Consider the following 27,465-nt stretch of genomic DNA (forward strand, 5'->3'; position numbering starts at 1 on the left):
CTCGATTCTTGAACTAAGTGTAGGTACCGTTTTGCGAGTCGTACAAAGACGATAGTTCATCGTCATGTCAGTTAAAATTATTGTCAACTTTACTATTCTAGTTTATTGGTCTCTGTTTACTATGTTCTGTGGTGCCTACAGCTAGTATTTGTATTATTCTCGTCGCTAAAAAAGGAACGCTTCACAAAATACAACGTAGGTCGAAGAGGTTAGGAATTTTTATTCTGATTGGGATTTTACCTCCGTCCCTTACGTCCTATTCTAACGAGTAAATTACTCCAATACCTAGCTGTGATTGATACTTGGAATTTATCAAACACTTCAAAATGCCGGAAAGCAACTTCTCTTTATATCGACCAGATGCTAGAAATAATTTTGACGCCGTGAGACCTGCTCCGATTTGCACCGATGCCAGCCCAGCTATGGGTCAATGTCACAACATTCACATATCTACAAACTGTTACTATGGCTATCATGATCCAAAACGAATAGAAAACATTCACGTAAACACAGATTGTGAAATGTTAGAACCTCAAATTGAAAAGGGGTCGTGCCCATTGCAGACAACCACGAGGAAACGGAGTGCTGACAATAGCGATTATCCGAAGAGCAAGCGTTTGCGTGACGGTAAGTGTTTTCTGAATTTTGCTTGGGAAGTTCATTGAACACAATTATTTTAGTGCATTTTATATTGGGAGCGCATGTAATAATTTAATACAGTTCAGTGAGCTTCCACTAATATATTGTCATGTGATTTGCTTATACATTACACATGTACTTTGGAATTTAGTGAATAATAAAACATTATTATTAGTTTGCATGACATTCTATACAGAGTTATTTATAATTCCACAGCCCTGTACTAAAATTGTATCTGCTACTCGTAAGAATTATCAAAATTAATAATTTATCATACCACCAATATTACCAATATATATTAAGATGAGTAAAATACTAGTAAAGTAAGTAGTTATATTATCCCCATTTTCATTTCTTTGATTGTTATAAAATGGAGCAGCTATTTTACATTTGTTTATACTACTATGATAACACAATAACAAAAATTCAAGTCATAATGAAAAATTAAAACTATTTTTATATTACTTAAGCCCTAACTAAGAGACAAGTAGAATATAGAAAGATTGAAAGATTTTTTTTTAATATAATCATGACATTTATTAAATAAAAGGTATAACTCAAATACAATTTTGTAAAAATCTAAATGTTACTAGTTACATTATTGTGTTGATAATTCAATTATGAATAAATATATATGACAACTTTATCACATTGAAACAGCTGCAGCAATGGTGGGTATCATTTTATTCCTTGGGAAAAATCTTATCATAATTAAATTCCTATGAAAAATTCTATAAAATGAGTTAGTAAAATGTATTTTGCTATCTTCAAGCCTTATGAGAGCCTTTACCTGTCAGAATTTATCTGTATAGTCATGCCTAATAATAATGATTTCTTAATATAATTTATATGTGGGAAGTCTCATTTGAAATGTTGAATATTATAATATTATAATACTTGAGACAATATTATCTAAGAAAAGTAAAGTTTTGTTGCCATTTCACATCTTGATTTTATACACACTACTTAATAATGTAGTTTTTCTAAGAAATTAAGTTAAATTGGTTACCAAAATATTAATATTTTATATCTATATGTTTCATAAGAACTTAAGTATATTGTCTATATTCAATTAGAAAGAAATATGTGTTGTGTAATTAATGTTTTGTTTTTGTTTAAAATATGTATTTAATACTAATACTCAAAATATTTCTTTTTAAATTATACAACTATTGTCAGTACTATGGCTGGTCTTAAGTTAGTCACAACTCACAGCTATTGTTTTTTATAGTAATGGATCACAGAATATACAGGGTCATTTTGAGATTGTGATACTATATGAAAACACATACTTATCTTCTAGAAAATAACACACCTATGAATTGATAAAAAAATCAGCAAACTAAAACTGAAATTCTTGGCGAAAATATTATCACAATGTCAAAATGACCTTTAGGAACAACGATAATATTATGACCAAATTTCAGCCACCTGATATTTCTACAGTACATTATATTCCAATAATCATTGTAATGCTGGTAGCATAACTATAAAAAAATATATAAGTAATATAAGCATATCAGTGTTGTGCTCAAGTATCCAATGTATGTGTATAAAATAATTAGATACAATATAATATAATATTATGTATAGCATAAGCATAATATAGTGTGTATGTGAATAACATGGTATGCAAAAAATAACTTCATATTTAAAATCATAATATTGAATCAAAATAAAGGAACTACTTACATAAAATCAACTACATTACCCCTAAATTACTTAATTTATATTTTACTAGCTTTTGCTCTGGGCTCTGCCCGCGTAAAAAGTTTTTTCGAGATAAAAGACCCAATTTATAATTTCCCTCTATAAAATCGAGTCTATATTGTAAGTTAGACCTAGCGATACATCTGTGAAAATTGCATTCAATTCCATCCAGTAGTTTTTGCATAATGCGTGTACAAACATTCAGGTGGTCAAATATTCTAAAATCTATTGTTTTGGCTTGTGTTGCTTTAATAAAGACCGCATTACTAGTTTTTCATCAATATCAATAATGTACAGACTGGGCTTTTACAGTTTTATTATGTGTGAAAAGATTACAGAATTTCGTTATATGTATGTGTAACTAAAACATCTTTCTAAATAGTATAATCTGGTATACATTGTTTGTTTGACACTACTTGAAATATAGTAAGTAGTTACCTATTTTAGTTCATTTTATACATTATTAGCTAGCTAAACAGACGCTAGAACATAGCACCATGTCTTCTTTTAGTTCCTTGTTATGCCCTATTAGAGTCGAAATGACTCCGTAGTAAAGCTGTGTAGGTCCGGATAGACGCGGTTCCGGGGACCCGTGTCTCTTACGTAATATATGATGAAGTTCTGCGTGGTACCTGTAGGCTATTGTGTATTGTGACGCTTCCGTTCTGTGAATGTGATATTTAAAGTGTAAATATTGTAAGCATAATTATTATTCTACGAATTTCGAATTCAAGCGCCGCAAAAAAATCGCAATACACGTAGTGCGCGATTGGTTTTTACGAACCACTATCATAAAAACTGCAATTATTGAACATTGCGCCCTGTCACATCAGTGCCATGCCGCGCCAGTACAGCTTCGCGCCCTTTGTCTTGCCAGAGCTCTTGCTGTCGTAATCGTAATACTTACTGCCTTTATAGCTCGTTTACACGCTCACACGAGTAGCGACGACCAGACGCGAGACAAACCATGAGATGAGTGTGTAATTAATGCCCTTACTTTTTCCGCGCCTCGCATCTTGGGAACGGTTTTTAGAGCACGATTGAAAAGACCTCGCTAGTGAGTCAAATGTGTTATTAGTTGCAGGCTCAAAAATATCACGAGTGTGTAAACATAACTCATTTCCCGCAACAGGCATACGTAATCATTTAAAACAAAACATCTATATACACGCTTAGCCTGTATTTTATCGAACATAGCCTGTTGCGTTCAAGTTCAATAAACGAGCGCGCACCAACATACCTGCCCTACGGTGAAAGGAACGGAGGGATTGTTTTAGTGCCGCAATCAATGCGTAAAACTATTGATTGATTATAATTCATCTTAAAAGGTTTAGGTTCTCCAACAATGTTAATATCCCCCTATATTTAGAATGTATAAAGAACAGGGGGTTGCTCTCGGCTTTGTTCGCGTGATTGTTTTTTCGGGAATAAAGTTCTACAAGGTGCGTTCGGCTAATTTCGGACGGCTAAGCGATGTGTTGCGAGGAGTCTCGAAAGATTTTTTTTTGTCACAAAATATTTAAGCGGTACCGGCATTTTAGACATGAAACTGGTTATTATTAATGTTACTTTATTATTATTACTATATATAATTTAATCAACTTCCAATTCTCGCCGTGTAAGCTTAAAAATAGGTGATAATATCTGTATAGAAATTTAAATCCCTTAGAAAAGATCGGACATTCGCGGGGTAAGTTCGGACTTCATTCTAATAACGCTTCTCAAACTAGTATGACAAAATCACAAAATCATATAGAAGTCCCGATCAGTGTTAAGAAGAGCGAAATCCACCTTATTTGTTTCACGGCATACAGCACACCTGTGGCTATTCTTGGTCGTAGAATCAACTTTAGTATATAGGGTGGGGCAAAAAGAAACAGCGTCGCCGCCTGTATTGCTTAAACTAAAAAATAATCATAGTTTCTTGGTATTTTTTCGTTACTTATATGATCTTACCCCGTATCCGATCTTATCCGAATGAACCTTATGTAATTTCCGAGAGATAACGTAGTCCATATCTTTTCTTATGATTTAAGGCTTCGTAGCAAATTTCATCAAAATGGGTTTAATAGTTTGGAGTGAAATTGTAATAGGCACACATAGTTACTTTCGCATTTATAAAATAAGTATTGTTTAATATGAATTTGATTTCGTTTTATGTAAATCGTATGTGTTGTCTTGCCAACTCTGAGAAGAGACTAGTGTCTATTTTGTTTAATTCAGTTAAAATGAGTTTTAATACAATATTATTAAGGTGTATGTCATATATATGTAAGTATAGGATCATTTTGTCATTGCGTCACTGAATAAAACCACATAAGTATTTATTATCTTTAAAATTACACTTTATATAGGTTACTTGAACCGAGGATGTTTAAATAAATTTGTTTCTTCTATCTTAATTTGACACGCCCTAATGCCACTCTTATTACTCTAAGTAGTGGAGCGCCTGGAGGTTTTCACCTCGGATTAGAGTTATAGTGAATGAATTAATACGATCGATGTGGGATATTGTTTTTTAAACTATAAATTGCAATGTTTACCCAAAATTTTTGTGTGCACTCCATTTTTTCATTGTTAAAAAATATTATAAAAAAATTATGTTTGACCAAATATTTTCACTTTAAACAGTATTTTTTTTAATTATATGTTAAATCTTACCTGAGTAGACATATAGGAAAATTTTCAAAGATACCTGTGTATAAAAATAGCAGTAGGGTCTCGAACAGTAGAAAAACGTGGAAGGCAGAGCGGAGCGAAAGCTGCTATGTACAATGGAATTTCTCGGCCAGTTTAATTATAAATGAAACGTACTCTATTGTGTACATTTAAAAAATAAGGTAATTAATTACGACTAATGAAAAGAAAAAAAAATATTAGTACAAAATCTGTTTATTTAAATATATTACATTGTTGTCTACATCAAATATTTTCTTCTACTTCATCTATCTGTATAATAGGTGAAGTATTGGAACAACTATTTCCGCTGCACTGTATACATGCTACACTGCAGTATAAACCACTTTTTCTGCATCCACACGCAGCTCCACATCCCTTTTTGCAATTACAAAATAACATTTGCAATAAATTATCCGGAGCAGATAATTGATTCATTGTTATTGGGATGTACATGTTATTGGAATACTTCCATCCCCAATTTTCAATAACTACGTCATTTCCTAGCCATATCTGAATTTGTAGGTACACTCTTTTAAGGTGCTCAAACGCTGCATCAGTTGTTGTGATGACAAAAGAACACTCGTATTTTTGGATGTTGCTTTTATGAAAGAATTAAACCTTAATGTATTTAAATCATGAGTTTTAGACGGAGCGCAATATAAACTCAAAATACATGCTACACCTGCTTGCAATATATTATTGAGGTCTACATTGATATTTTTAAATACTTTTTCTGAGTCGTGTAAATCAATCCGTTTCTCAATTTTTTTGGCTAACTTGATTTTTCCTTTATTGAAAAACGCAGAAGTAGTAACACAACCCGTAAAGGCATGTAAAAAAAGAATATGTTCTTTACAATTTGGTAATGATTTTTCTAAACATTTCAATGAAAATATCTTCTGTTGAACTTTGCCTCGGGATGGTTTTAGAAAATATATTTCACGATCTTTATCTACCAATGCCGTTAATATCACTAAGACATCGATATCTTCTGACTTTACACTACTCAGTAAAAGTATTTAAAAATATCAATGAAGACCTCAATAATATATTGCAAGCAGATGTAGCATGTATTTTGAGTTTATATGGCGCTCCGTCTAAAACTCATGATTTAAATACATTAAGGTTTAATTCTTTCATAAAAGCAACATCCAAAAATACGAGTGTTCTTTTGTCATCACAACAACTGATGCAGCGTTTGAGCACCTTAAAAGAGTGTACCTACAAATTCAGATATGGCTAGAAATGACGTAGTTATTGAAAATTGGGTATGGAAGTATTCCAATAACATGTACATCGCAATAACAATGAATCAATTACCTGCTCCGGATAATTTATTGCAAATGTTATTTTGTAATTGCAAAAAGGGATGTGGAGCTGCGTGTGGATGCAGAAAAAGTGGTTTATACTACAGTGTAGCATGTATACAGTGCAGCGGAAATAGTTGTTCCAATACTTCACCTATTATGCAGATAGATGAAGTAGAAGAAAATATTTGATGTAGACAAAAATGTAATATATTTAAATAAACAGATTTTGTACTAATATTTTTTTTCTTTTCATTAGTCGTAATTAATTACCTTATTTTTTTAAATGTACACAATAGAGTACGTTTCGATTATAATTAAACTGGCCGAGAAATTCCATTGTACATAGCAGCTTTCGCTCCGCTCTGCCTTCCACGTTTTTCTACTGTTCGAGACCCTACTGCTATTTTTATACACAGGTATCTTTGAAAAATGTTCCTATATGTCTACTCAGGTAAGATTTAACATATAATTAAAAAAAATACTGTTTAAAGTGAAAATATTTGGTGAAACATAAATTTTTATAATATTTTTTTTTAACAATGAAAAATGGAGTGCACAAAAAATTTTGGGTAAACATTGCAATTTATAGTTTAAAAAACAATATCCCACATCGATCGTATTAATTCATTCACTATAACTCTAATCCGAGGTTTTACGGTTTTGAATGCTCCAGGCACTCCACTAAAGAGGTTTCATCGCAGATGCAACGTCATACTTACAGACAGGAATACAATTACACGCATCCGATATTTGCACTAAACGACCAAATGACGAGTGTGGTTTCATTCATTAATGCAATATCAAAATGACCCTGTGTAATTGTATTGTTAATTTTATTTATGAAATGTGAGCACTTTAAGTATACTACTAACTCGGTATGGTATATACGCATACAAGATCGACACAATAAAAGATTTAAGAAAAATTATAATATTGCTTGCATCAGTTGACCTATGGCAAAATTGGATCTTGAATGTGTATAAAGGCAAAATATTACATTTTAGATGTTGAAACAGCAACAAAACAACACCGAGGCTTCCTACGACAACCGTAAAACCAGAGTGTGATGAAGTTCGACTTTATTTCAGAGGGTATGGTGTCAACAACAACCAACTACAATCCATGTTTTCTACGCCCGACCCACAACAATCCAGATATATCTCGTTGTCTCATGGTCCATATGATATAATCTCTTACGAAATCTCGGCAATGGCATTCGAAAATCTAATTTAGAAATGTCCATTTTATCTGCAGACATGCAAAGAGAGAAAAGCATTGAACCTGAGACACACGAGACCACAAAATTGAACACAAGTAATGAAGATTTACTGGAGACTTTGTATTGGAACATTCATGGTGGAAATATTTATCATTTGACACAGCATGTGTCTGTGACAGATACCATATTATGTGAAAATGTGTGATAACTATAGTTTAAAGTGATTGGGACTTTAAGAAAAATATTAATTTCATACTTCGATTTTTTGTTTATATTTCAATCATATTTAGTGTATGGTTTAAAAATAAATTTTAGTAGGTAAAGGGTGGGTTTTTATTTTAACAAAACTATCAGTATATATGTATATTAACTTTAATATTAATCATTACACAAAGCACATCACATAAACCATAACAAAAAAAATTAACCTAAATATCAAGGGTAAACAAGAATAGTAATGTCATATTATAATATTATTTCCAGCCATTCTTCATCTCTCAGTTTATATCTGAAAAAGAAATGTACTAATTATTTCTATTTATTTTGTTTTTCTGTTTCAGATGCAGATAAAGAAGATTTAACCATGTTTATTTTCCAGGATACACTCAAACAAATAATACCAGATAATGGTATGTTTGAGTGTTTACAACGTTTTAATGTATTACTTTAAAATCACCTTTTTGTTTTCCAGATGATTCTTCCATATGCAGCCTTGTTGGTACACGGTCAAGCCCAAGCCATTCCGCTTCCGCCTTTAATGTAAACATGCCAACATTTTATATGTTGTATTTAACATACAGAATCAGCTTTAGGGTGACAGTCAAGTAGATCTTATTTTAGTTAGAACACTATTGTTACGTTACTGTGATATTATAACTTATCTGTAAATAAAATCCATTGTATTTATTTTGTTTTTTTATTTGCAAATATCAATATTGACTTAAACATTACGTAAATATCGATATTATTAAGTGAAAATGCGGTTTTTATGTAACTTTATTTTATTACATCACCAAAAGATTACAAAATACAAAAATATGTCTGTCAACGGAACAATGCTGTTAAATATTTATATTACTCAGTAAATATCTAATATTATTCAAAATAAGTATGTATTTATGTAGGAATTGTAGACAGTCAGTGTAATGTTTTAAAAACTTCCTACACTATTAAAGTATTATTATATCGAGCTAAATAACTTACTGATGCTTAGTTATAGAAAGTAGTTTGTTATTAGTTCTCATATATTATGCAAAGTAGCCAAATTAAATACATTATCCTAACGATTAAGCCCTAATGCATGTTAATTATATTGATTATATTTTAAATAAAAACCTGAGCAGAGGAATGGATGCTCGTTCGTATTAGGCAAGTTTAAAAAATTTAATCATTACGGTTAGCGCAATTCATTAATGGAAGGCATCTACAATACAGTACATGTTGCATTACCTCTGTCGGAGTAACTTCCTCAGTGTCTACTACATCAGGCAAAGCTTCCGCATTGGCCCCTACTTCTTCGTGACCGTTGACTCCAACCTCTTCTATCTCCGTGTGGCACGTTTGGTCGGCCTCAGCCAAATCGCCATTATGCATTTCAGAACAATTGATTAAATCGACTTTGACTTCTTGATTGGATCGTGGTCCACTGTCGTTCAAATCGGTAGAATCAATGTCTACGTGGACATGCCCTGGCCAAATATCATATGGGCACGAATTTAGTTGATGTAGTTGCGTGTCACTTGAACTAAACATGTTTAAAGATCCTGCGACATCTTGTAGAATAGTGGACTCGGAAAGCTCATTGCTGTGAGTCGCAGAATCTCCATCTAATTTAGTTGTCACGAATAAGGGCAAGTTTTCAATAATATCACTTGATACATCACAAACCCGCATACCATCATATTTCGACAGTACTTCAAGAAGTCGACGCTTTGTTTGTTGCGAGTATCTACCCTCTAACGTAGTAAGAATAAGCGATGCTAACGCTTCTAGGAACTCCGGTGTGCAAGTTTCTTCGCTTTTTAACAGTAAAAATCGAACAACTTTATTATCAATTTGCACTGTGCTGGTGCAATTATTTTGCATTGTGTGCGGGTTACATTCATTGTAACTGTTCATTTCTGCAGAGGTTGTCGACACGGCTTCTGGTCTCGGATCTTCTTGCACGCTCTCATTTGCTTGAGATTGCATTATAGAGTTGTATTGCGACAAAACATTACGTATGGACTGTAGTACTTTTTGTCGTAACGCATCTGAACTGATTAACTGCAATTCTCTGAACAGTTGTATCAAAAAGTCCGGATGAGATTCATTTACCCCAATAAGAGCGGTAACTTCAGAATAAATATTCTCTCTAAGGAGGTCAAACAATTTCGAAGTCGCCTTATCTTCTCGGCTAGTGGATGCTAAATTAGGATTCGGCATTTCTGAAGTGCTTGCAATATTGATATTGCTTGTCTGAGAGTAGTCTAAAGTGTAATTGCGTCTGTTTGTAGAATTTTTAGCTGGTAACTTGGAGGACGATTTTTTCTTACTATTAGCAGGCGTGTTCAAATTGTTAGAATGCGATTGTATTATTTCTGGTATTGGATTTGTAATATTTAAGTTTCTAAATGAAACAGGGGTAGACTCTTGGCGGTTTATGTTAACATTAGGGACAGTCATTGTACTCATGTCCTCTGGGTTTCTTGCATGGGGAGCAGTCGTGACTTCATTATCAGGATTTTGATTTACATTGAGAACATCTGGTGCAGATGAAAAAGAGAGTGATCTCTCATATGTCACATTTCTACGTGGATGCCGATTTAACGGTTCATCGTTATTTGGCTGCGATGATTGGCCAGAAATTTGCAAAGAACTGATAGCATTTGTATTCCTTTTTGGTGTAGCGCATGGGGACGGTGCTGTTGATGTGTGATGTAAAGTATTATGCGATCTTTCCACCAAAGGGTGTGGATTGTGAGGCGGCCCAACGCTCAAGTGCCCGTCAGCATTTGCTTTGTTATTAGTTGAGAGGAGGTTTTGACGCGAATAGCTGGAATTGTACAACAAATTTAATAATTAAGATAAAAAAAATATCTAAGACCAGATATTAAATTTGTATGAAATTAAATGTTAGTATAATAATGACTATACCTAAAGGTGAAACTGCAATGCGGAGGACTACACCGGCACTACACCTTGCAGCGGAGTGGGCTAGTCAAATACTACATAATTAACGAAATTTTGAGTGCTGCATATCGCCGCGTAGCTATCGCTTAGTGCGGTTTCACCTTTAAAAATTTTTCGTCAATTCGTTATTAAAGTTTAGTAAATTAGTAATATGATAGAAAAGCAATTGAAATAAATAAATTACAAAAAAAAATTGTTGACGTTAACAATGTTATCATTCAAACTTCAGGGCAAAACACGATTCTCACCCTTATCCAACTTAAAGTAGTGCTTATTATAATTAACTTATTATAAAATATCTACTATAACATAATGGGAATTATAATCATAAATCTTAATATCTGAAAAGAGAAAATAAATATGTTATTATAATTGATGTATAATTGTTTAGAGTGCAAATGCATATATCTCATTCAGAGTATTGGCGAATATTTCGCTGAATAACTTGACGAATAAATATGACTATAAAATACGAATATCGAATACATCCGAATAATCTATTTACAGGCTCGTATTCGTGACTATTCACGCAAGTGTTTAAATCTAGGGTTAAGTGTTAACAGGCGATTAAATTCAGAGGCAGTTAAGTATCTACTATAAGAGAATTCGCAAACGGCAAACTAAATTGATAGGGCGTAAATTAGCCCCATTCATACATCATACAGCAATGTATACTTATTATTATGCTAGCTGGTAATAGCATATGGATATCCACCCTCATTGTTCACCGGAAAAAGGTGTAAAAACGACCATAGTTGTAACTGGCATTCCGTGATCTGTATATCCGGTTTCAAAGTGGCCGGTTTAATAATTGTGTCAACAGCGAAGGGTAATTAACTCTCATCAGTCGACACTCTATTTGAACTCTACTCCACATATCACTATGTGGGGTGAGGTCCCTTCGTCGTGCTCGTATATAAAAAATAAAAGTTCTAATACAAGCGGATTTATCCACAGGATGACGAATTCAATATAACCACCATTATTAATGGAATAGAGGACCGGCCTATGCTTGATTTTGTACATTATTCTATATGTAATGGCTTTTAATACGAAAAAGAAGCACTTCTGCGAAAACAGCATAAAAATTGGTTAAAAAATTAGTGAGTAATTCATATTTAAAATATTGTAATGTGCAGAAGTGGGCGCGATATGGGGATATCGCTTCTTCTCTTTCTTTCGCACGCGTCGTAATTCTCGATGACGTCACATAAGGGTCTTTTGTCTCTTTTCTGTTTCTTGTTAATTACCCCTTCCAGAAATTCAAAGACCTATAACTTGTTGATTTTTCACCGGATTTTAATAATTTCTTCTGTGATATAATTTATATTATGTAAATATTTGATAATTGTTAAGAATAAAAATGAGTCCGGTACCCTATTGAATTTATGGCATTTCAATTTATCACTGTGATCTGATTATCATATCAGATAGGAATTATCATAATTTATAAGGTTACGAAATTCTTGTTAAAAACTCGTAATTCTCCGTGGTATCTTCGTATGATACCTTCAGAAATGCGTCCTATGATATCTAACCTGAAAGCGTTCTTTTAGTGGTGGTTGAATTCAATGACGAGATAACTAAGTGAAAATTAAAGTCATTTCGAAGTAAAAAGCCCAAAATTCTAGAATGCAAACTAATATACTGCTGCACTCGGTACCTTTAGTAATCATTTTTTTCTTATAAGTCCAATAACATTGCCAACAATTAACTACAAACCGGAAGACAACTTGGACACTATTGCTTAATGTTTTGCGGCAGATATAAATAATGCGGTGTTACTTACACAAAGGGGCATTCGATTACAAGCCGAGCGGTCATTTCAATTTCATATAATAAAAATAACGCCATATAAGGTTTATTTATGCATGTTAAGTTGAAGAAATAATCGCATGTTAACATTTAACGACACCACGTTGCAATTCCGTGGAAATATACATAGTCGTTGTAACAATGTTTATAACAAAATTGAATATAGCATCATTTACCTTCTAAAGTTATCCCAGTAATTATTAGCCCGATTACCAGGCGGCACTTGATTGTTTAGCGTGTGAGAAGCAGTTTCAGCTCTCCAACGCTCCTCCAACTAGAAAATAACAATGTATTCATTGATTTATTTGGAAATATGAAGTGAGATACGACTATGTCACCCGAGTAGCGTCTAATTTCGTGAAGACAAATCTCAAGAAACTAGGATTGTAATTGCTGACTAATCAAAATATAAATAAATTAACATTCCTACCTAATTTATGAATAAAACATGAGTAAGATTCAAGATTGCGTCACATATGACTCAAATAAATTTATTGCAAGAAATATTCATGTGGGAGTTGTTGAGCTTACTAGCATAGCCTTAAGTGACATTACACCCATTCATGCAAATATTATTAATGCGAAAGTGCTGTATGTCTGTTACGCTTTCATGACTAAACTTATATTGATAGAATAAGTATGAATCGTAAGAAAGGTTGAACACTTCTTTTTTTCACAAATCTTATTTAACGGGGGGGAGGGGGGCTCGCGAGCAACACACGATCCGTAAATATTGAATTATCGAATATTACAGAAAATATTTAAAAAAAAATGTACCTAAAAACAGACATTGGGAATGTTATATATACTTTTAATTATTGCCTAATTGGCGATAAATTAGGGAAAGCAAATAAAATTGAGGTTTTTATTTTTCTATACAATTACTATAAAAAAGATAACGTCGGACTGAGTAAAGTTATGAAGTTGGTAAATAATGATAGTTTGACTATCATAAATATCAATAAAGCAAACTTAATAAACTAATGCGAAATGCGACTGACATGATTAAGCTGCTCCCTGAGTTGATGTATCTCTCGTTGTTGCATGACGAGTTGTTGCCAACACCACGCGCCCCAGAATCCGCAGCCACACCCACAATTTCCCACCATACCTGAATAATGAAATAAATGACTAAAATATTTGATTGACCATTGATTTTCTTATACAAGACGGTTTTTATTGATTAATAATTATAATCAGGGTTTGACTAAAAAATGCGAATCTACTGTCACCTACCAATGTTAGTACCGGTAGGTTGATACCATGGGTACCATTCTATCTGATAATGTCCACATATTATATTGTAATACATTACCATAAGGCATCATCATGTTGAAGGGCATAGATGGTGGGAACGACATCTGTGGTGTTCCTAACAGGCGCTCCATGGTCTGCGAATGGCTATTTTGTGTAAATTGATTCGTCCGTACATCCTGCAACACAAAATTTTTCAAATAAACGCTAGATTGAGGTTGTTTGCCTTATGATAAGTAAGGACAGTAAAGACCCTCTTAGAACTTTAAAATTAAAAGCACTATGTATGCGTATGCGTTTGTCACCCAGTGGTATGAGAAGTTCTATAAAAATAATAAAGAATACTATAAAACCAGGCAGTTTTTCATTCACATGACTAGACGAGTTTGGCCTAGAAAAAAGACATAAATTACCTGATTGGACTTCGTATTCCAACAAGGAGGCGGTAGATGCAAATACGGCGCATTGATAGGGTTGTCACCTGTAAATATTTACTTATTAATAAATGCGTTTCTAATGCGTTTCTTTAAGTTTACCACACTGGCAGAGTTGTAAGCGAAATGTAACTTTATAATGCCTGAAAAGCTTTTGGTTGTAAATATAATCCTTTTTTCTGCTCCAAAAAAATGTGTTAATGGAGTGAAGTATACCCGTTTAAAAAATATATCAAATAAGTCACCAAGCGAGATGGATTGCAGATCAAGCGTTAAAAACACCTACCAATATATTATAGCGCATAACGTTCTTACCGTTTTGGGACATCGATTGCGTCATGTTCACATTAGAAGCTTCACTTCTTGGTTCGCTGCGCATATTTTGACAAGTGATGTTCGACTGAGACCCCTAAAATAATGAAATATTTTTCTTTATTTTTAATAGATGGTAACGATTAGTTATAATTTATGATACACACGTTACTATCATCTGCCTGCCTCTCTTGTGGTTGTCTCCGCCGAGGGCGATTCCTTTGGTTCGATTTATTTCTCGAAGTACTGAAACAATATATTAAAAATACGTATTAAAAGAAGCTTAATATAATATTCGACGATCAGTGTTACGAAAACTACCCATCAAAAATGGCGTATGAATTTTTAAAAATACACTACTTTACTCAATGATGTGTATCCGTAGACATCTCTGTTATCAAGTAAATTATGATATAGTAAAAATGATTTACTTGTCGCTATCACTGGCGTATGTATTTTCCAGATGTGCTACCGCTGCAGGCATGGCGCGTCCGCTCAGCATACTGTCGCCTCCACTACCCTGAAATTATATCACCACTTAGTTACGAAGTCAAAACTTATTTATTGTCAGCTGTAATATCAAAGTCTGGAGGCAGGTTTAATGAAATGTCAATTAAATAACCAAATTTAGTTTGACATTCTGTAAATTATTGAAAAAAATTTGGCGAATGATAAAAAGGTATGGAAATTACTTTATCCTTAGCAACTTATGATGCGACCGCGCTTTCCTTTTAACACTGCAAGATTCCACCGTAATAATAGGTGTGGGCCCCAAGAGATACATATTATATAGGTATATATGCCTAAATATAAAATACTTGCCCTAAAGTTCTCAGTTTCCCTGGCACTCTGAGAGCTCAGAAGTGTGTGTTCTGCTCGCGGCTCGGGCTCCTCATGTTCACTGTTGAGTAAAAAACAAACATCAAGCAATAAACTACGTGACGTCATAATATGTATAAGTTTTACATAAATTCCGGAATATAATCCTCAATACTGTTTGCTCAGAATGTAATAAAGCGGCTAAAAACGATATATTGCTAGGAAACAAATTATAAATCTTAACTGATAATAATTGTGTAATCCCTAAACGCTATTTAATAGGCACCACCAATAACTTTAGATTTTATGTTTTTTTTACGATTTATGAGAAATATTGTTTTTTACGATTTCGTAAAACGTTAACTTCCAAACTCATTTTATATCATAAGTAAATAGATTATTCCAGAACAAAATTATATGTAAATCGCTTTATTGACAATACATCCGCACTTTCGGTTTCGACGTGAAATTGGAAAACAGCCAAAATTGCATTCGTGAGCTATTGCGATACCACTCATGCTGGTAAATTGTATAGTAGCCCGCCATATGAATTTATTTAATCCCGTTTATACAGAGGGTGGACTTTTGAGGTGGGCAGTAAGGGCAGCTACCTTAACTACTATACTTACAAGAAAGCTTTCTTAAGATACCGCCCATCATTTTTGGAGTCAATAAGATTTGCATACACAGATTTTGAAATAAAATTACAGTCCCCAAGAAAATAGACAATTTATGCAAAAACTTTTTGAAACCAACCGATCCTTTTACCTATAAGAATCAAGACTCTATCGTACCATTAAAACTTTCACCTTATATTTTGTATATTTTTTTAAAAGAAAATATGGACTGTCTCCTAAGAAAGTTCTCTTGTAGCCATAGCAGTTAATGAAACTGCCCATGCTACCCTACCTTAAAAATCCATCCCGATCCAAATCATAATGTCTTCAAAAATGATGGACAGTTTCCTAAGGATTTTTTATGCTAGCCACAGTGATAGTATTTGCTTTTCCTGTCCCGTCGCAAAAATTTGTATAATATAAACTTTAATGTTTCTATTTGAATTGTCAATAAAAAAATTAAGCTTCTTAATTTCCTTTATGTTTGCTATATGTCAACTGCAATTATATAAGTAATAGTATTTATAGCATAAAATTTGGCACCAGCATAAATAATTTCATCTATCATAAAGATAATAATATATATTGTATTAGGTGATGGATTTGGCTACATATACTGTAATAAAAACTTATTAACAATTTACTTTTTATAATGTATGGTCTAGATGGTTATTGCGAATCTGATATAATTTTTTAGACATTTTTAAGTAAGTACTTACTTCGCCATTCGCCTTTCTCTGATCTCTGAGCAAGTAACACCGTGGTTATGAGCTATTTTAATTCAAATTATATTTAAAACAAATTCTGACCTGTTATAAGACTGGTTCACAATCGACGCAGAACGCGATTCAGGTTTTGTCTTTTGTACCTCGGCCCCGGAGCACAAAACCTTCTGGAACAAAGAAATGTGTTATGTTTTGGTAAGGTATTGTCAGTACACATTGAAGTGTACATTGATGAGTTTGTGAAAATAGAGGTACGTCAATATTAATTATTGACAGAAATTAGTCGCGTCTAATCTCTCAATAACGACGTTGGTAGAACGCAATATTGTCCGGAAGAAACCACTGAGGCAACATCTGCTTTTCAATCAGCAGTCCGCACGCGAGTTTCGAGGGATTCTAGGATATGTTGACGTATTATTGCAGTGACATCCGTCCTGTTCCTGAACCCGCAATTTTTCGGAGTTCGCGCGCAGACTATAGTGTGTACTTTATACACACATTTTAACTGGCCAATATATTTTTTTTCCCAATCAGTCGCAATAGTTTATTTGAATCGCTAACCTCACTTATTTGAAATTGATTTAAAAAAAATCATATTATAGTAAACTGTTTAAGAAAGATCAGCCAAGTACGCAGGGTATATTATAGAGTACAGGTGTGTGCGCAATACACAGGTGCACTCTATGTTCCTTCACTCTCATAGTCCGGTGAAACGACAATCCGAAATGACAGGAAAGAGATTAGGCGCAGAACCAAGGGCTTTACGTGCTTTCCGAGGCACGGGGGTATCACACCGTCAACTTCCTGACTCCGAGCTGCAACTATTTAGGTTCAACCTGGGATTCAAATCCAAGACCTCAGCACGGTAATCGTACTCGTACCGTGCACAATCACAGCTACGCCACCGAGGCAGTAAAAATAATATGTGCGTGACTGTACGTAAGAGATGCGTGCGCGCGCGTACCTCCTTGTTGAGCAGCGCGTCGAGCTCGCGCTGCTTGTCGGCGAGCAGCGCGCGCAGCTGCAGCTGGCGGCGCTCGGCGGGCCCCGGGCAGCCGCCACCACCGCCGCCGAGCACCTCCTCGTTCACCTTCTTCTGCTTGCGGCTCACTTCTGACACAATACATCTGCTTTGTAGACTTTAGTAAATCAATCTTCTAATATTATTAACTTACGCGAGACATATTAAATTTGTCAGTCACTCAATGATCGAGAGGTCTCTACGACGACGACGTCCTCTTAGCACTCGCCCCTGAGGATGACCTACTTAATAGGTCGAAACTGGTCGGCTATTCCGACTACTCTATTACGTGAGTAAAACCGTGTTGTTTTCGACTAAATCAATCTTCTACTAATAAACCGCACACCTTAGTAGTTACTTAACCTTGAAACATATTCTACATACTGTTTGCGATCACTTTAAATCGTGCAAAAAGATGGGCGCAAAGAAGTCTACTAGTGTCACAATTCGGCAATTCAACGTACAAAGGCCCGTGAACTAACGATAAGAAAAAGATATTGTAGATATTGTAGACAATACACTCTTTCTCACAAGTGATACCCAGCCACAATTAATATACGAAATAAAAACCTAAAACTTGTGAAAAGTACATGATTAAATTACATTACATAAATAATCACCTTTATTAGATACCATGTCTTTAATACGAGCACGTTCTCCCATAATTTTTTCCGTTTCCATTCGTAATTCTTGCGCCAGTTCTTGAAGTGACGCTATGTTGGCTTCGTGACCTAATAAATAAAATATTAAAGTTATAATGACTCAAAATTAAATTAATGAAAACATAGATCATAAATTTAAGAATTCCAACCATATTTAAAATCTACATTAAATGCCACCTATTTTATATAATATGTTGCCCATTATTTCAGTACGGAATTTTTACTAAAGAGAAAGTTTAGGTCTTATTCTACCACGCTGGCCTTATGCGGGTTGCCAGACTTCACATACCCTCGAAATTCTTATTTAGAATTCTCAGGTATGTAAGTTAATTATTAATACGATAATTGATAAAAAATACACACGTAACTTCGAAAAGACAGAGATTGTGCAATTTTTTGAACTTGCAGACATTTGTCTCGACAGACCGTTCCTTTCCCAGCTAGGCAATCCTATACTTATTTTGAACCTAATATTAACAATTTTATTTACAGTATAATTATAATTACTTGCCAGACTCAAGTTAATCACGAGCAACGCCGTTTATATTGTTGTCAAGGGTTAAATGTCAACTTTTCAGCGAGAGAGAAGGGTAAGGTGTGATCTTCGGCAGGCAAAATTTTATTAATCATACTGTATATTGATACAGTAAAGATAATTAATTATACATTACAATTTATTCGACTCACTTTGCTGTTGTTGCAATTGTTGTTGTTGCATATGTTGTTGCAGCTGCTGTTGTTGGGAGTGATGTTGTTGCGGGCGATGTTGCTGCTCGTTGGTGAACTTGTGCCGCTGTGGTAATGTGTTGCGCACGCGACACATACTACCCTCGTTTGACCAACCACTCATACTGCCACCCCCCTCGGATTTACTTTTAAACAACCATAATATTTTTATGTATTAAGATGATCTTAATATGTGTTAAGCTATAGATTGGAATCACAATAAAAACACTAATAGCAAACAGATCTAGAAAGTTCTGTGATTACTTGTTTCAGGGAATTGAAGTAACTTATTCTTAGACCATAATATATTAAGGACGCGGCTCGTATGAAAAAACTGATAAAGCATAGAAAATTTATATTATTTATGTATGCGTTCATATCGACACAATATGGTTTGACAATGCGTATTAGACTTTTAATAAAGTAGTGACACTGAAAATGATAAAAAAAATCTGCGTTAATAGGCCCATGACGCGCCATACCAGATGGTCTAAGGATTTATTACAACGTTCATTAGGATTAATTTTGAAATATCTAAATATCGTTCAGAGGAGAAGCGACACTTGTATTTCTAAAAAATGTTAACAAACTTGTTGTATTATATAAATTAAATGTATTTACTTACTTATCATGAATATTAGAGGGACCAGAAATATCACGATAAGAAGTCTCGTGGCCGCTTGGTAGATGTTCAGCTTCGTAGTTTTCAACGGATCTCATCAAATCTTAAACAACAAAAATTATATAAAATACTGCTGAAATTTATATTTTTTAATGACATGTGTTTTTCAAATGAAATATTTAAACTATTACCTTTGGTCTTTTGAAGCGCAGTTTTTATTGCCTTTATTTCCATAAGCTTAAACGGATCTTCGTTTTTAATATTGTTCCCGGATTTAACGCCTGAACAGAAAAAGAAAAATATATGTAGCATATACAAATATTAGGATAAAATAAAAACTACATTAATTTAAAAATCTCACATTTCCGTGGCTCATCTTCGGCGCTTTCCTCGCCCGAAGTCGAATAGGTGTTATGGGTAGTAGGAAGACGAGTGGCCATTTGTAATTTTTGGAATTCTGACACCTGTAACATTTGATCGCGTTTCATATAGTACGTCGATAAACGTGTTGCATCAATAGGCAGAAAACTTATTTATCGTGTTTTATAGTTACCAAATTTTCCATATGCTGTTTTTTCATTTGCAGTTCCCTTAACTTCATCTGCAACATTTGGCCACGTTCGTTCAATAGAATTTCGTCATCTTCTGCTTCGCTATGACCGCCACCAGCTGCCTCCTTTGAAATTATATTAAGGCGATACCTCAAGGTCCATTTTCATACATTTTGTTTCACCTTTAATCTGGGTAACTAAACAAGTATTGGCAAGTAAAGAATTTAAATTCACGTCTAGTTAGTGATTAGTTCTAGAAATTTCGTCATATTAAATTTTAAAAGCCGAAATATCCATGATTATTAATGATTTTTACGTTTTTCTTTCAACTGCGAGAACTAATCACTAACTAGACGTGAATTTAAATTCTTTACTTGCCAATACTTGTTTAGTTACCCAGATTAAAGGTGAAACAAAATGTATGAAAATGGACCTTGAGGTATCGCCTTAAGTTAATAATATTTAAACACTATACCGTATTTAAGGTACATAGCCTTTATTACTATAACTCATATAATGATGACCTATATTATGAAGGAACAGGAAATCTTCACTATGAAGGAAGTAACGTACCTCGCTACTAGCTATATTATTTTCTCGTTGAGAAAGGCGCTCATCTTGACTGTGCGTCGAATGAGTTGAATGTAGATGATCATTGTCCACGTTGTTTGTCATGTTCTGCTGTCCGTGTAATGTCTCCGCCGTGTGTGGCAGTGTGGTCGCTACACCGATTTGGTTGGCCGCATACATACGATTTGCATGATGGTAATTGCCACTGAATGCCTGGTTCTGGAAAGTATGGTGATTATTTAAAAAAATCTCTTAAAACAGTACTGAAAACAAGTAAATTGTATAAATCCTCACTTGCATAACTGAAAAATTGTCATGTGATGTAGAGGGTTGTACTTCTTGAGATTGTCTCTCCCTATGAATTTCTTCTAGTTGTTGCTTAGCTTCCTCCTAAAAAATATTATTTCATAAAACACTGAATACAAGTCGAAATTAAAGTCACCTTCTCAAGACATACCTGGTATTTAAGAAGTCTCTTTTGTTGTTGTTTGAGTGCCGCAAGGCGCATTTGAGACAATTCCATTTTATTTTTAATTTCATTCTGCCAAAGTTCATTCTCACTGTATGCAGAGCCATTACTTTGAACTGATACTGGTCGCGTCACTATATCCTGGTAAATTTAACATTTAAGTTAAATAAATGAACATAGGAAAATTAGGTATAAAGAAAACAAAACTATAAAAAATATCTATAACAAAAATAGCAATAAATGATTTTTGTTATATGATATTTATACTATCAGATCTACATAGTTTTATCTGCTGCCAAATGTTAAGTCAACATTCCTTAATGACAGGAATGTGTACACAGAACACTGAACAACATTGTGTGAGTAAACTAAGTTAGAATTGTTAAAGCTAGCGAGCATCGTATAGGTACAGTTTACAACAATTGTCAATATGAATAACTAGTAATGATTACAAAAGAACAGGAGGCTTTACAGTGATTATTTTTTAAATTTTGCAACTAGGTCATGCTAACGTATCCAATTCACAACAAAGGGCACACTTTGCACACACATACAATAACCTGATCATCTTGTTTATTAGCATCTTTATTTTTACTTTTTATTTCTTCAATGAGCGCAACTTTTTGCACACATGATAATATATTTCTCCGAAGTATGTCATTTAACTGTTGATCATCTTTTTTTATTTCTGATTCGTTGTTGGGGGGATCTAGTTTAGAAATTTCGGGATTGTTGTTTTCATTTGTAATCTCTGTTATTTCAATGGTGTCCGAACCCTGCTCCTGTGTATTTTCCGTATCACTTATCTTGTTGTCTAGTGCTGTGGTTTCTTCTTCAATAACGATGCTATGCATGGATTTATTCAGTTGTTCATTTTCAATATTGGTAACCTTTTTTAGATTGTTGTTAAACATTGTATTATCTCGATTATTATTGACATTACATGTTTTGTCTTGATTCAAATTACTATCAGAATTGTCTTCGTTTTTAGTTTTATGTCCACCATTACTTGCCTGTGCAATTGCGATAGGTCCGCCTATTTCTTCAGCAGGAACTTCAATATTATCTGGTCTTTTCTCTATCAGCATTTTTTCTAAGTTTTCTTCACTTTCTTTTAATTTCATTACCATTTCGACTAATTCATCATATTCTTCTTTTGTATGTTCAATAAAAGCCTAAATATAAAATTTTATAACATGACTAAAGATTATTGTCGTTTTCGTTATTATAATGATAAAAAGTTTACAAACCTCATCTTCTGAATTGCGCATAGTGTCGACTAAAGAAGATGTAACTCTTATGTACTCTCGAATCTGTCCGAGGCGTCTCTCTACCGCTGCGGCGTCGGGACAGGCCGCAACTATTGCTTCCCCGAGTGCTCGGGCGGATTCTCTATGTACCTTAATGTCACAAACATCTTCATTAATAAAAACAAAAACTCCATAGAAAGACGTAACCAAAACAAAATCAATTACTCACATGATTAGAATCATTGAGATTATTAAAGCTCCCTTGCCCTTGTTCATACATATTGTTCATTAAATTGATAGCTTTAGTTCCAGATCTAGAGTTCGATATTGGTGGAGTACTGTTATTAGCGCTTAAGTGATTATTACCATCAAAGTTATTTCGTGATGAGTTTATATTTCTTGAGAGATTATTTCTGTTCTGATTGGAAGCCTAGAAAAATAATCCAGTACATAATTTAAATATTTTCTCGTCAATTAAATAGTGATAGAATATATTATGATGCTAACAAAATTTACTTACGTTAAATGGTTGCGAAACATTCCCAGTTACGGCATTTGGTGTTGTAGGATTTACAATCATAACAGCAGCAGCTGCATGATTAGAATGAGGAATTAATCCTAAAATAACAAAAAAAAAATTGATACATTTTGTAGAGATCTGTATTTCCTGTAGTGTTATATGTGCCAAAAAATTGAATGCAATATTGGTGTGGATAGGCATTATTAATCTTACCATTTTGCATTTGATGAGCATAGGGATGCAGACTATGTCCAGAGATAGTAGATCCAGTTCCATCTTCATGCTGTTCAGACACTATATTATCTCTGCTTTGCCCATTTAATGGTAAAGCACGGGGTTGAGGCCTAACAGGTACAAATCTACCAAATCCACTTTCAAAGGACACAGAGTTGTCTGAAAACGGTTATATATTATATTCAGTATATTATACTAAAATAACATAAAAATAAGGTGATATAGATAATATGTACAAGGATATTATGTAACCATTTTCAGCAGATCTTAATCAGCGTTTCAAGTAAAGATAATATCTGGGCACTGTTTAGGTAAAACATTCTCTTGTTGTTTGGTAGACAATAAATTAAGGAAAGCATTATCAGCATAAATATGAGAGGGAAAGTGTATTGTGACCATTTTTCGATAATAATACAGTTAGGCCTTCAAAGTTTGCAAACAGTAATTCATAATAAATTTAAACAATTCTTATAGCCACTGCAATATCTAATATAATTGAATTGTGAATAACCCATTACAGGGGCAAAGGCAACATCCTCATAATATAACAAAATACCAAAACAAACTTAGAAAATAAATAGGTACACTAGAGTATAGATTATCTGTCTTAAAATGCTATGGGTGGGTACTACACAATTCTGGAGTGCGCACAGGGCATTTTTCCCCCACCCCCTCCATACTATCGCTTACAATCCATGCTAATGCTCCAACAGAGAAACTTAAATACAGATTATATCATATCATGTAAGCGTTTCCAAAATATACAGCATCTTTTTGACTAAGTAGTGTAACAAAAAGAACAAAATTTCAATCAATATGGTGTCCAATTGGTTCAGAGCTTTTGTATAATGGACAGATATAGAGAAAAAAAATAGACTACTGTTAATTAATACAGATCACAATTTTCCAACAAATTTTTAAATTTGGTTTCAACACTAATATCTATTGCTAACTTTGTAATTTTTTTTTTCTAATATTTTTGTCTACTTCCTGATTAAAGTAGACACCATATACAGTATAACTGGACAACTCCCTATAGCCTGATTAATATTAATTTGTAACAGTAACAAACAAAGAACAATATTTTTTTTTATTTATATCCTATTTTTATGAAATATGACAATTACTTATATTAAAAATAAATAAGTTTAATATACCAAATACAATATCTAAACATTAGTGTTGAAAATATCTTGTACAAACTTACCTAAATCTGTCAATTCTTGATCAGATGTATTATTAGTTAATTTCCTTGTCTGGCTGTAATTGGTTCTACTGTTATATTCTGACACAGGCACCCAGTCAAGAGAAGTCTAAAAATGAATTTGTGTTAAATAATGTACTTATACTTACAAATATTTAGTTTCCTGGAAAATAACAATTTCAATATTTCACCAGAGGATTACATGAATCACACACCTTTTTGTGGTTAAATTTAGAAAAACAACCTCCCATGGGTTTGTTTGATTATAATGCCATTATTTATATTTTATAATACAAGGGATGACTTTTAACATTATTTTAACCAGAAATAGAAAAAGTGATCTGTATCTCACATGTCAGAAACTAACTATAGGTGACTGAGTTGGCACACATTCAAATTTAACAAATCTTGGGGTTTCCAAAAATAAATGTTTAGGTGTAGTGTTCAGAGCAAACTTCACACTAGAAATCTATACTGTACAGATAATGTTATAGATGTATTCAATACATGTAGTTATTTTCTATTAACATAGGTTAGTTTTGTTAGCCAAGTAAGTATTTATACAATTATAAATGTAGGGAAGATTTTCTATTACTCTGTTCTAAGAATATTAAACCTGAAAGGTTATTTCAACAGATCTTAGAAGAAAGTAAGTATAATTTTCATTTTCTGAATTGACTTGGAGTCAAATTCAAACCATAGTATTTTTGTTATAGGTTTACTACACAAAACTTAAATTGATTGGTGTAAAGAAACTATAAAATACTGTGTATTGCTATGAGTTACAAAGACTTTTTTTATACAATGTAGACTTGATAGTTTCAAAGTTCATATATAATATTTGTCCTTAACCATTTAAATATCATTATAAAAAAGGTATGCTTATATAAATTCAATGTTAATTTAACAAATACTTGAAAAAGAAAATATGTGGTAAGAAAATTTTAATGTTTTATTAGTTACAAGGGAAAGTATTGTAATGTGATTAGGGTAAACATTTATTCTTCATCTTTAAAAAAAAGTTCATTATAAAATTTTAAAGAACAACTTATTCAACAAAATAAATCATATGAGAAGCAATTTTTTTAAATACCTACAGGCCTAAAAATTTATAATTTACGAATATTATATGGTCTGTAGAGAAGTAGGTGAAGCTATAATAATAATTATTATTTAGTATGAAACAATATTATGTTTATGAAACAATTCACTGTTGGTTCATTGAATTCTCTGAATTAAACACTACATATATTTTATGCTTCATTAGGTCCCTTTAAATTAATATGTCTCAAGAAATTTTATATGATTTGTATAACAGTGAAATATTCTGAGAGGAAATCAATTTTGGTATAAATATGATTATTTTACTTAATTGAGACTAAAATTAACACAAATAATAAAGAAACAAGTATTCTACTCTATCCATTTAAACAATAACAATGGTGTGCATTCATAAAGAATCTAGTTTATTTTATTAATAATATGTACTATGAATGTTACTTTTATCATAATTGATTTAAGATTCAAACTGCAAAAGTCAAAGAAAAGGGCTTTAACCCTTTTCAAACATTTTTTTCAATTTTGTTATTGCCTCTCTATAAAATTACAATGAGGTTTTAGTATAATTTTCAACTGATAATGGCATTTCTTACCGACACCAGATTTGTCGTCATATCTCTCCTTGTAGGCGTGACGGCTTCTTGAGGTACATTGCAGTTGTTCCTTGCTTTTGTTTTGGGTATGGTGCCCGTGTGACCTGTATGCCGCTCGTTGTTACCAGGAGCCATAACATACACTTCGAGATTATTTAACACTTCAAACCTTTCATAGTTACCTGAACTATTGGCAAAAGTATTGTTATGAACGTACAAACAAACCAAATACAATTAAAAACAAACGCTACAATTCGATAGGAACCAATTTAAATCAATAATGCCTGTCTCTAAAATTTTAAATTATTTTCTATCGAACATTAATATATACATTTCGTCACGTCGTAAGAAATTCACAATATTATGCTGTAATTGCACACATTCACAATTTTAGTTTTTTTGATTGACAGATTTTCAATAACTTTTTTCACCACCTGTCTCTTTCCTCACACTATCGCCGTGTCTATACAGTATACACTAAGGTTTGCACTAACATTACAGTTTTAAATTAGTACTAAGACAAACTCTATCTAGTCTCATGTCATGTCGTACCAAGTCACCAAATACCAATCAGCTAAATGTTTTATCGTTTACAGAAAACCTTAGCAAAATAACATGTCTACGAAAATATTTTATGTATTATTTATAAAGTGTGTATATGAAAATAGTTGGGACAGGAAGAAGTTACATTATCTTTTACGTTGTTCTCTTATTTCTACGTCGATATGTAATACCTACATATGAAGAATGTATCTTTTTTTCTTTTCATCAGGAAAGGAAATAGCAGAGCGACTATGACTGAAATAAAAAATGCAGTTCTTCTAAATAGTCTGTGGGATGAAGCTGGGCTTATAATGACGGGTCGGGAATGGCGACTGTATTCAGAAACGTAATTCAGATCTGTAAAAATGGACCTTAAATCTGAAGTGTTGCCACTTTCTAACTCGCCGTTATAAAGAATCTTGTCCACTTTGAAAAGTAAAATTTACGAATAAATACTAGATATGGCGTTCCGTACACTCAGTGTGTCCGATTCAACTGTAATGCAATCCGTACACCTATGATTTCAACATTGACACTTGACAGCAATGACATTTTACAAATAGACGCGTCCTAGACTAACAAAATTGCATATAAAAACAGCGCAGTATTTACTAGTCACAGTCCTAGCCTGAGGTCCTAGCAGCTTGCATTGATACAGTTCGAGTAGGCCCGAATGTGCCCGAGTGGGCCCGAGCGTCGACCGCCCCGTCGCCATGACAGTCGAATAAAATGCATTT

The 27,465-nt window shown here is 33.2% G+C and overlaps 2 protein-coding genes across 12 annotated transcripts; one reads left to right on the forward strand and one right to left on the reverse strand.

Annotated features, from left to right (window-relative positions):
• Nucleotides 1-31: 31 nt before the first annotated feature.
• LOC119190142 lies at nt 32-8,463 on the forward strand. 2 transcript variants are annotated; one of them, XM_037441309.1, is made up of 2 exons: nt 32-627; nt 7,593-8,463. In XM_037441309.1, the coding sequence occupies exons 1-2, from the start codon at nt 327-329 to the stop codon at nt 7,760-7,762; spliced, it is 471 nt and encodes a 156-aa protein (XP_037297206.1). In that variant the 5' UTR covers nt 32-326; the 3' UTR covers nt 7,763-8,463. The 2 variants fall into 2 exon arrangements, with proteins under 2 accessions (XP_037297206.1, XP_037297207.1); XM_037441310.1 differs by having other exon boundaries at nt 39-627; nt 7,427-8,463.
• On the reverse strand, nt 7,914-27,036 carry LOC115452754 (putative uncharacterized protein DDB_G0282133). Of its 10 annotated transcripts, XM_037441299.1 has the most exons (30): nt 26,920-27,031; nt 26,186-26,372; nt 24,537-24,642; nt 23,309-23,488; nt 23,096-23,193; nt 22,805-23,005; nt 22,576-22,725; nt 21,886-22,500; nt 21,314-21,466; nt 21,151-21,246; nt 20,860-21,075; nt 20,289-20,411; nt 20,097-20,199; nt 19,927-20,016; nt 19,739-19,838; nt 19,075-19,259; nt 18,346-18,456; nt 17,669-17,817; nt 16,789-16,871; nt 15,366-15,444; nt 14,975-15,063; nt 14,711-14,789; nt 14,547-14,640; nt 14,211-14,278; nt 13,859-13,976; nt 13,545-13,654; nt 12,720-12,817; nt 9,007-10,591; nt 8,234-8,309; nt 7,914-8,065 (listed from the first exon to the last, which is right to left on the reverse strand). In XM_037441299.1, exons 1-30 carry the CDS (start codon nt 26,952-26,954, stop codon nt 8,055-8,057), a joined length of 5,388 nt encoding a protein of 1,795 aa, XP_037297196.1. In that variant the 5' UTR covers nt 26,955-27,031; the 3' UTR covers nt 7,914-8,054. The 10 variants fall into 10 exon arrangements, with proteins under 10 accessions (XP_037297196.1, XP_037297198.1, XP_037297195.1 ...); XM_037441301.1 differs by lacking the exon at nt 7,914-8,065 and having other exon boundaries at nt 8,140-8,309; nt 26,924-27,036; XM_037441298.1 differs by lacking the exon at nt 7,914-8,065 and having other exon boundaries at nt 8,140-8,309; nt 16,789-16,868; nt 17,669-17,814; nt 26,920-27,032.
• Nucleotides 27,037-27,465: the final 429 nt, after the last annotated feature.

The sequence above is a fragment of the Manduca sexta genome, chromosome 22 (assembly GCF_014839805.1).
Source record: "Manduca sexta isolate Smith_Timp_Sample1 chromosome 22, JHU_Msex_v1.0, whole genome shotgun sequence".
Taxonomy (NCBI): Eukaryota; Metazoa; Arthropoda; class Insecta; order Lepidoptera; family Sphingidae; genus Manduca; species Manduca sexta.

What these genes read in the sequence shown, in the direction of transcription:
- LOC119190142 (XM_037441309.1), top strand. Translation starts at nt 327, where the DNA reads ATGCCGGAAAGCAACTTCTCTTTATATCGACCAGATGCTAGAAATAAT. An exon ending in GAGCAAGCGTTTGCGTGACG is followed by an intron (nt 628 to 7,592) that starts GTAAGTGTTTTC and finishes TTTTATCTGCAG; the next exon opens with ACATGCAAAGAGAGAAAAGC.
- LOC115452754 (XM_037441295.1), bottom strand. Translation starts at nt 26,954, where the DNA reads ATGAAAAGAAAAAAAGATACATTCTTCATATGTAG. An exon ending in TGCGCTTCAAAAGACCAAAG is followed by an intron (nt 19,839 to 19,926) that starts GTAATAGTTTAA and finishes TTGTTGTTTAAG; the next exon opens with ATTTGATGAGATCCGTTGAA. An exon ending in AGACATGGTATCTAATAAAG is followed by an intron (nt 17,818 to 18,345) that starts GTGATTATTTAT and finishes GTATTGTGTCAG; the next exon opens with AAGTGAGCCGCAAGCAGAAG.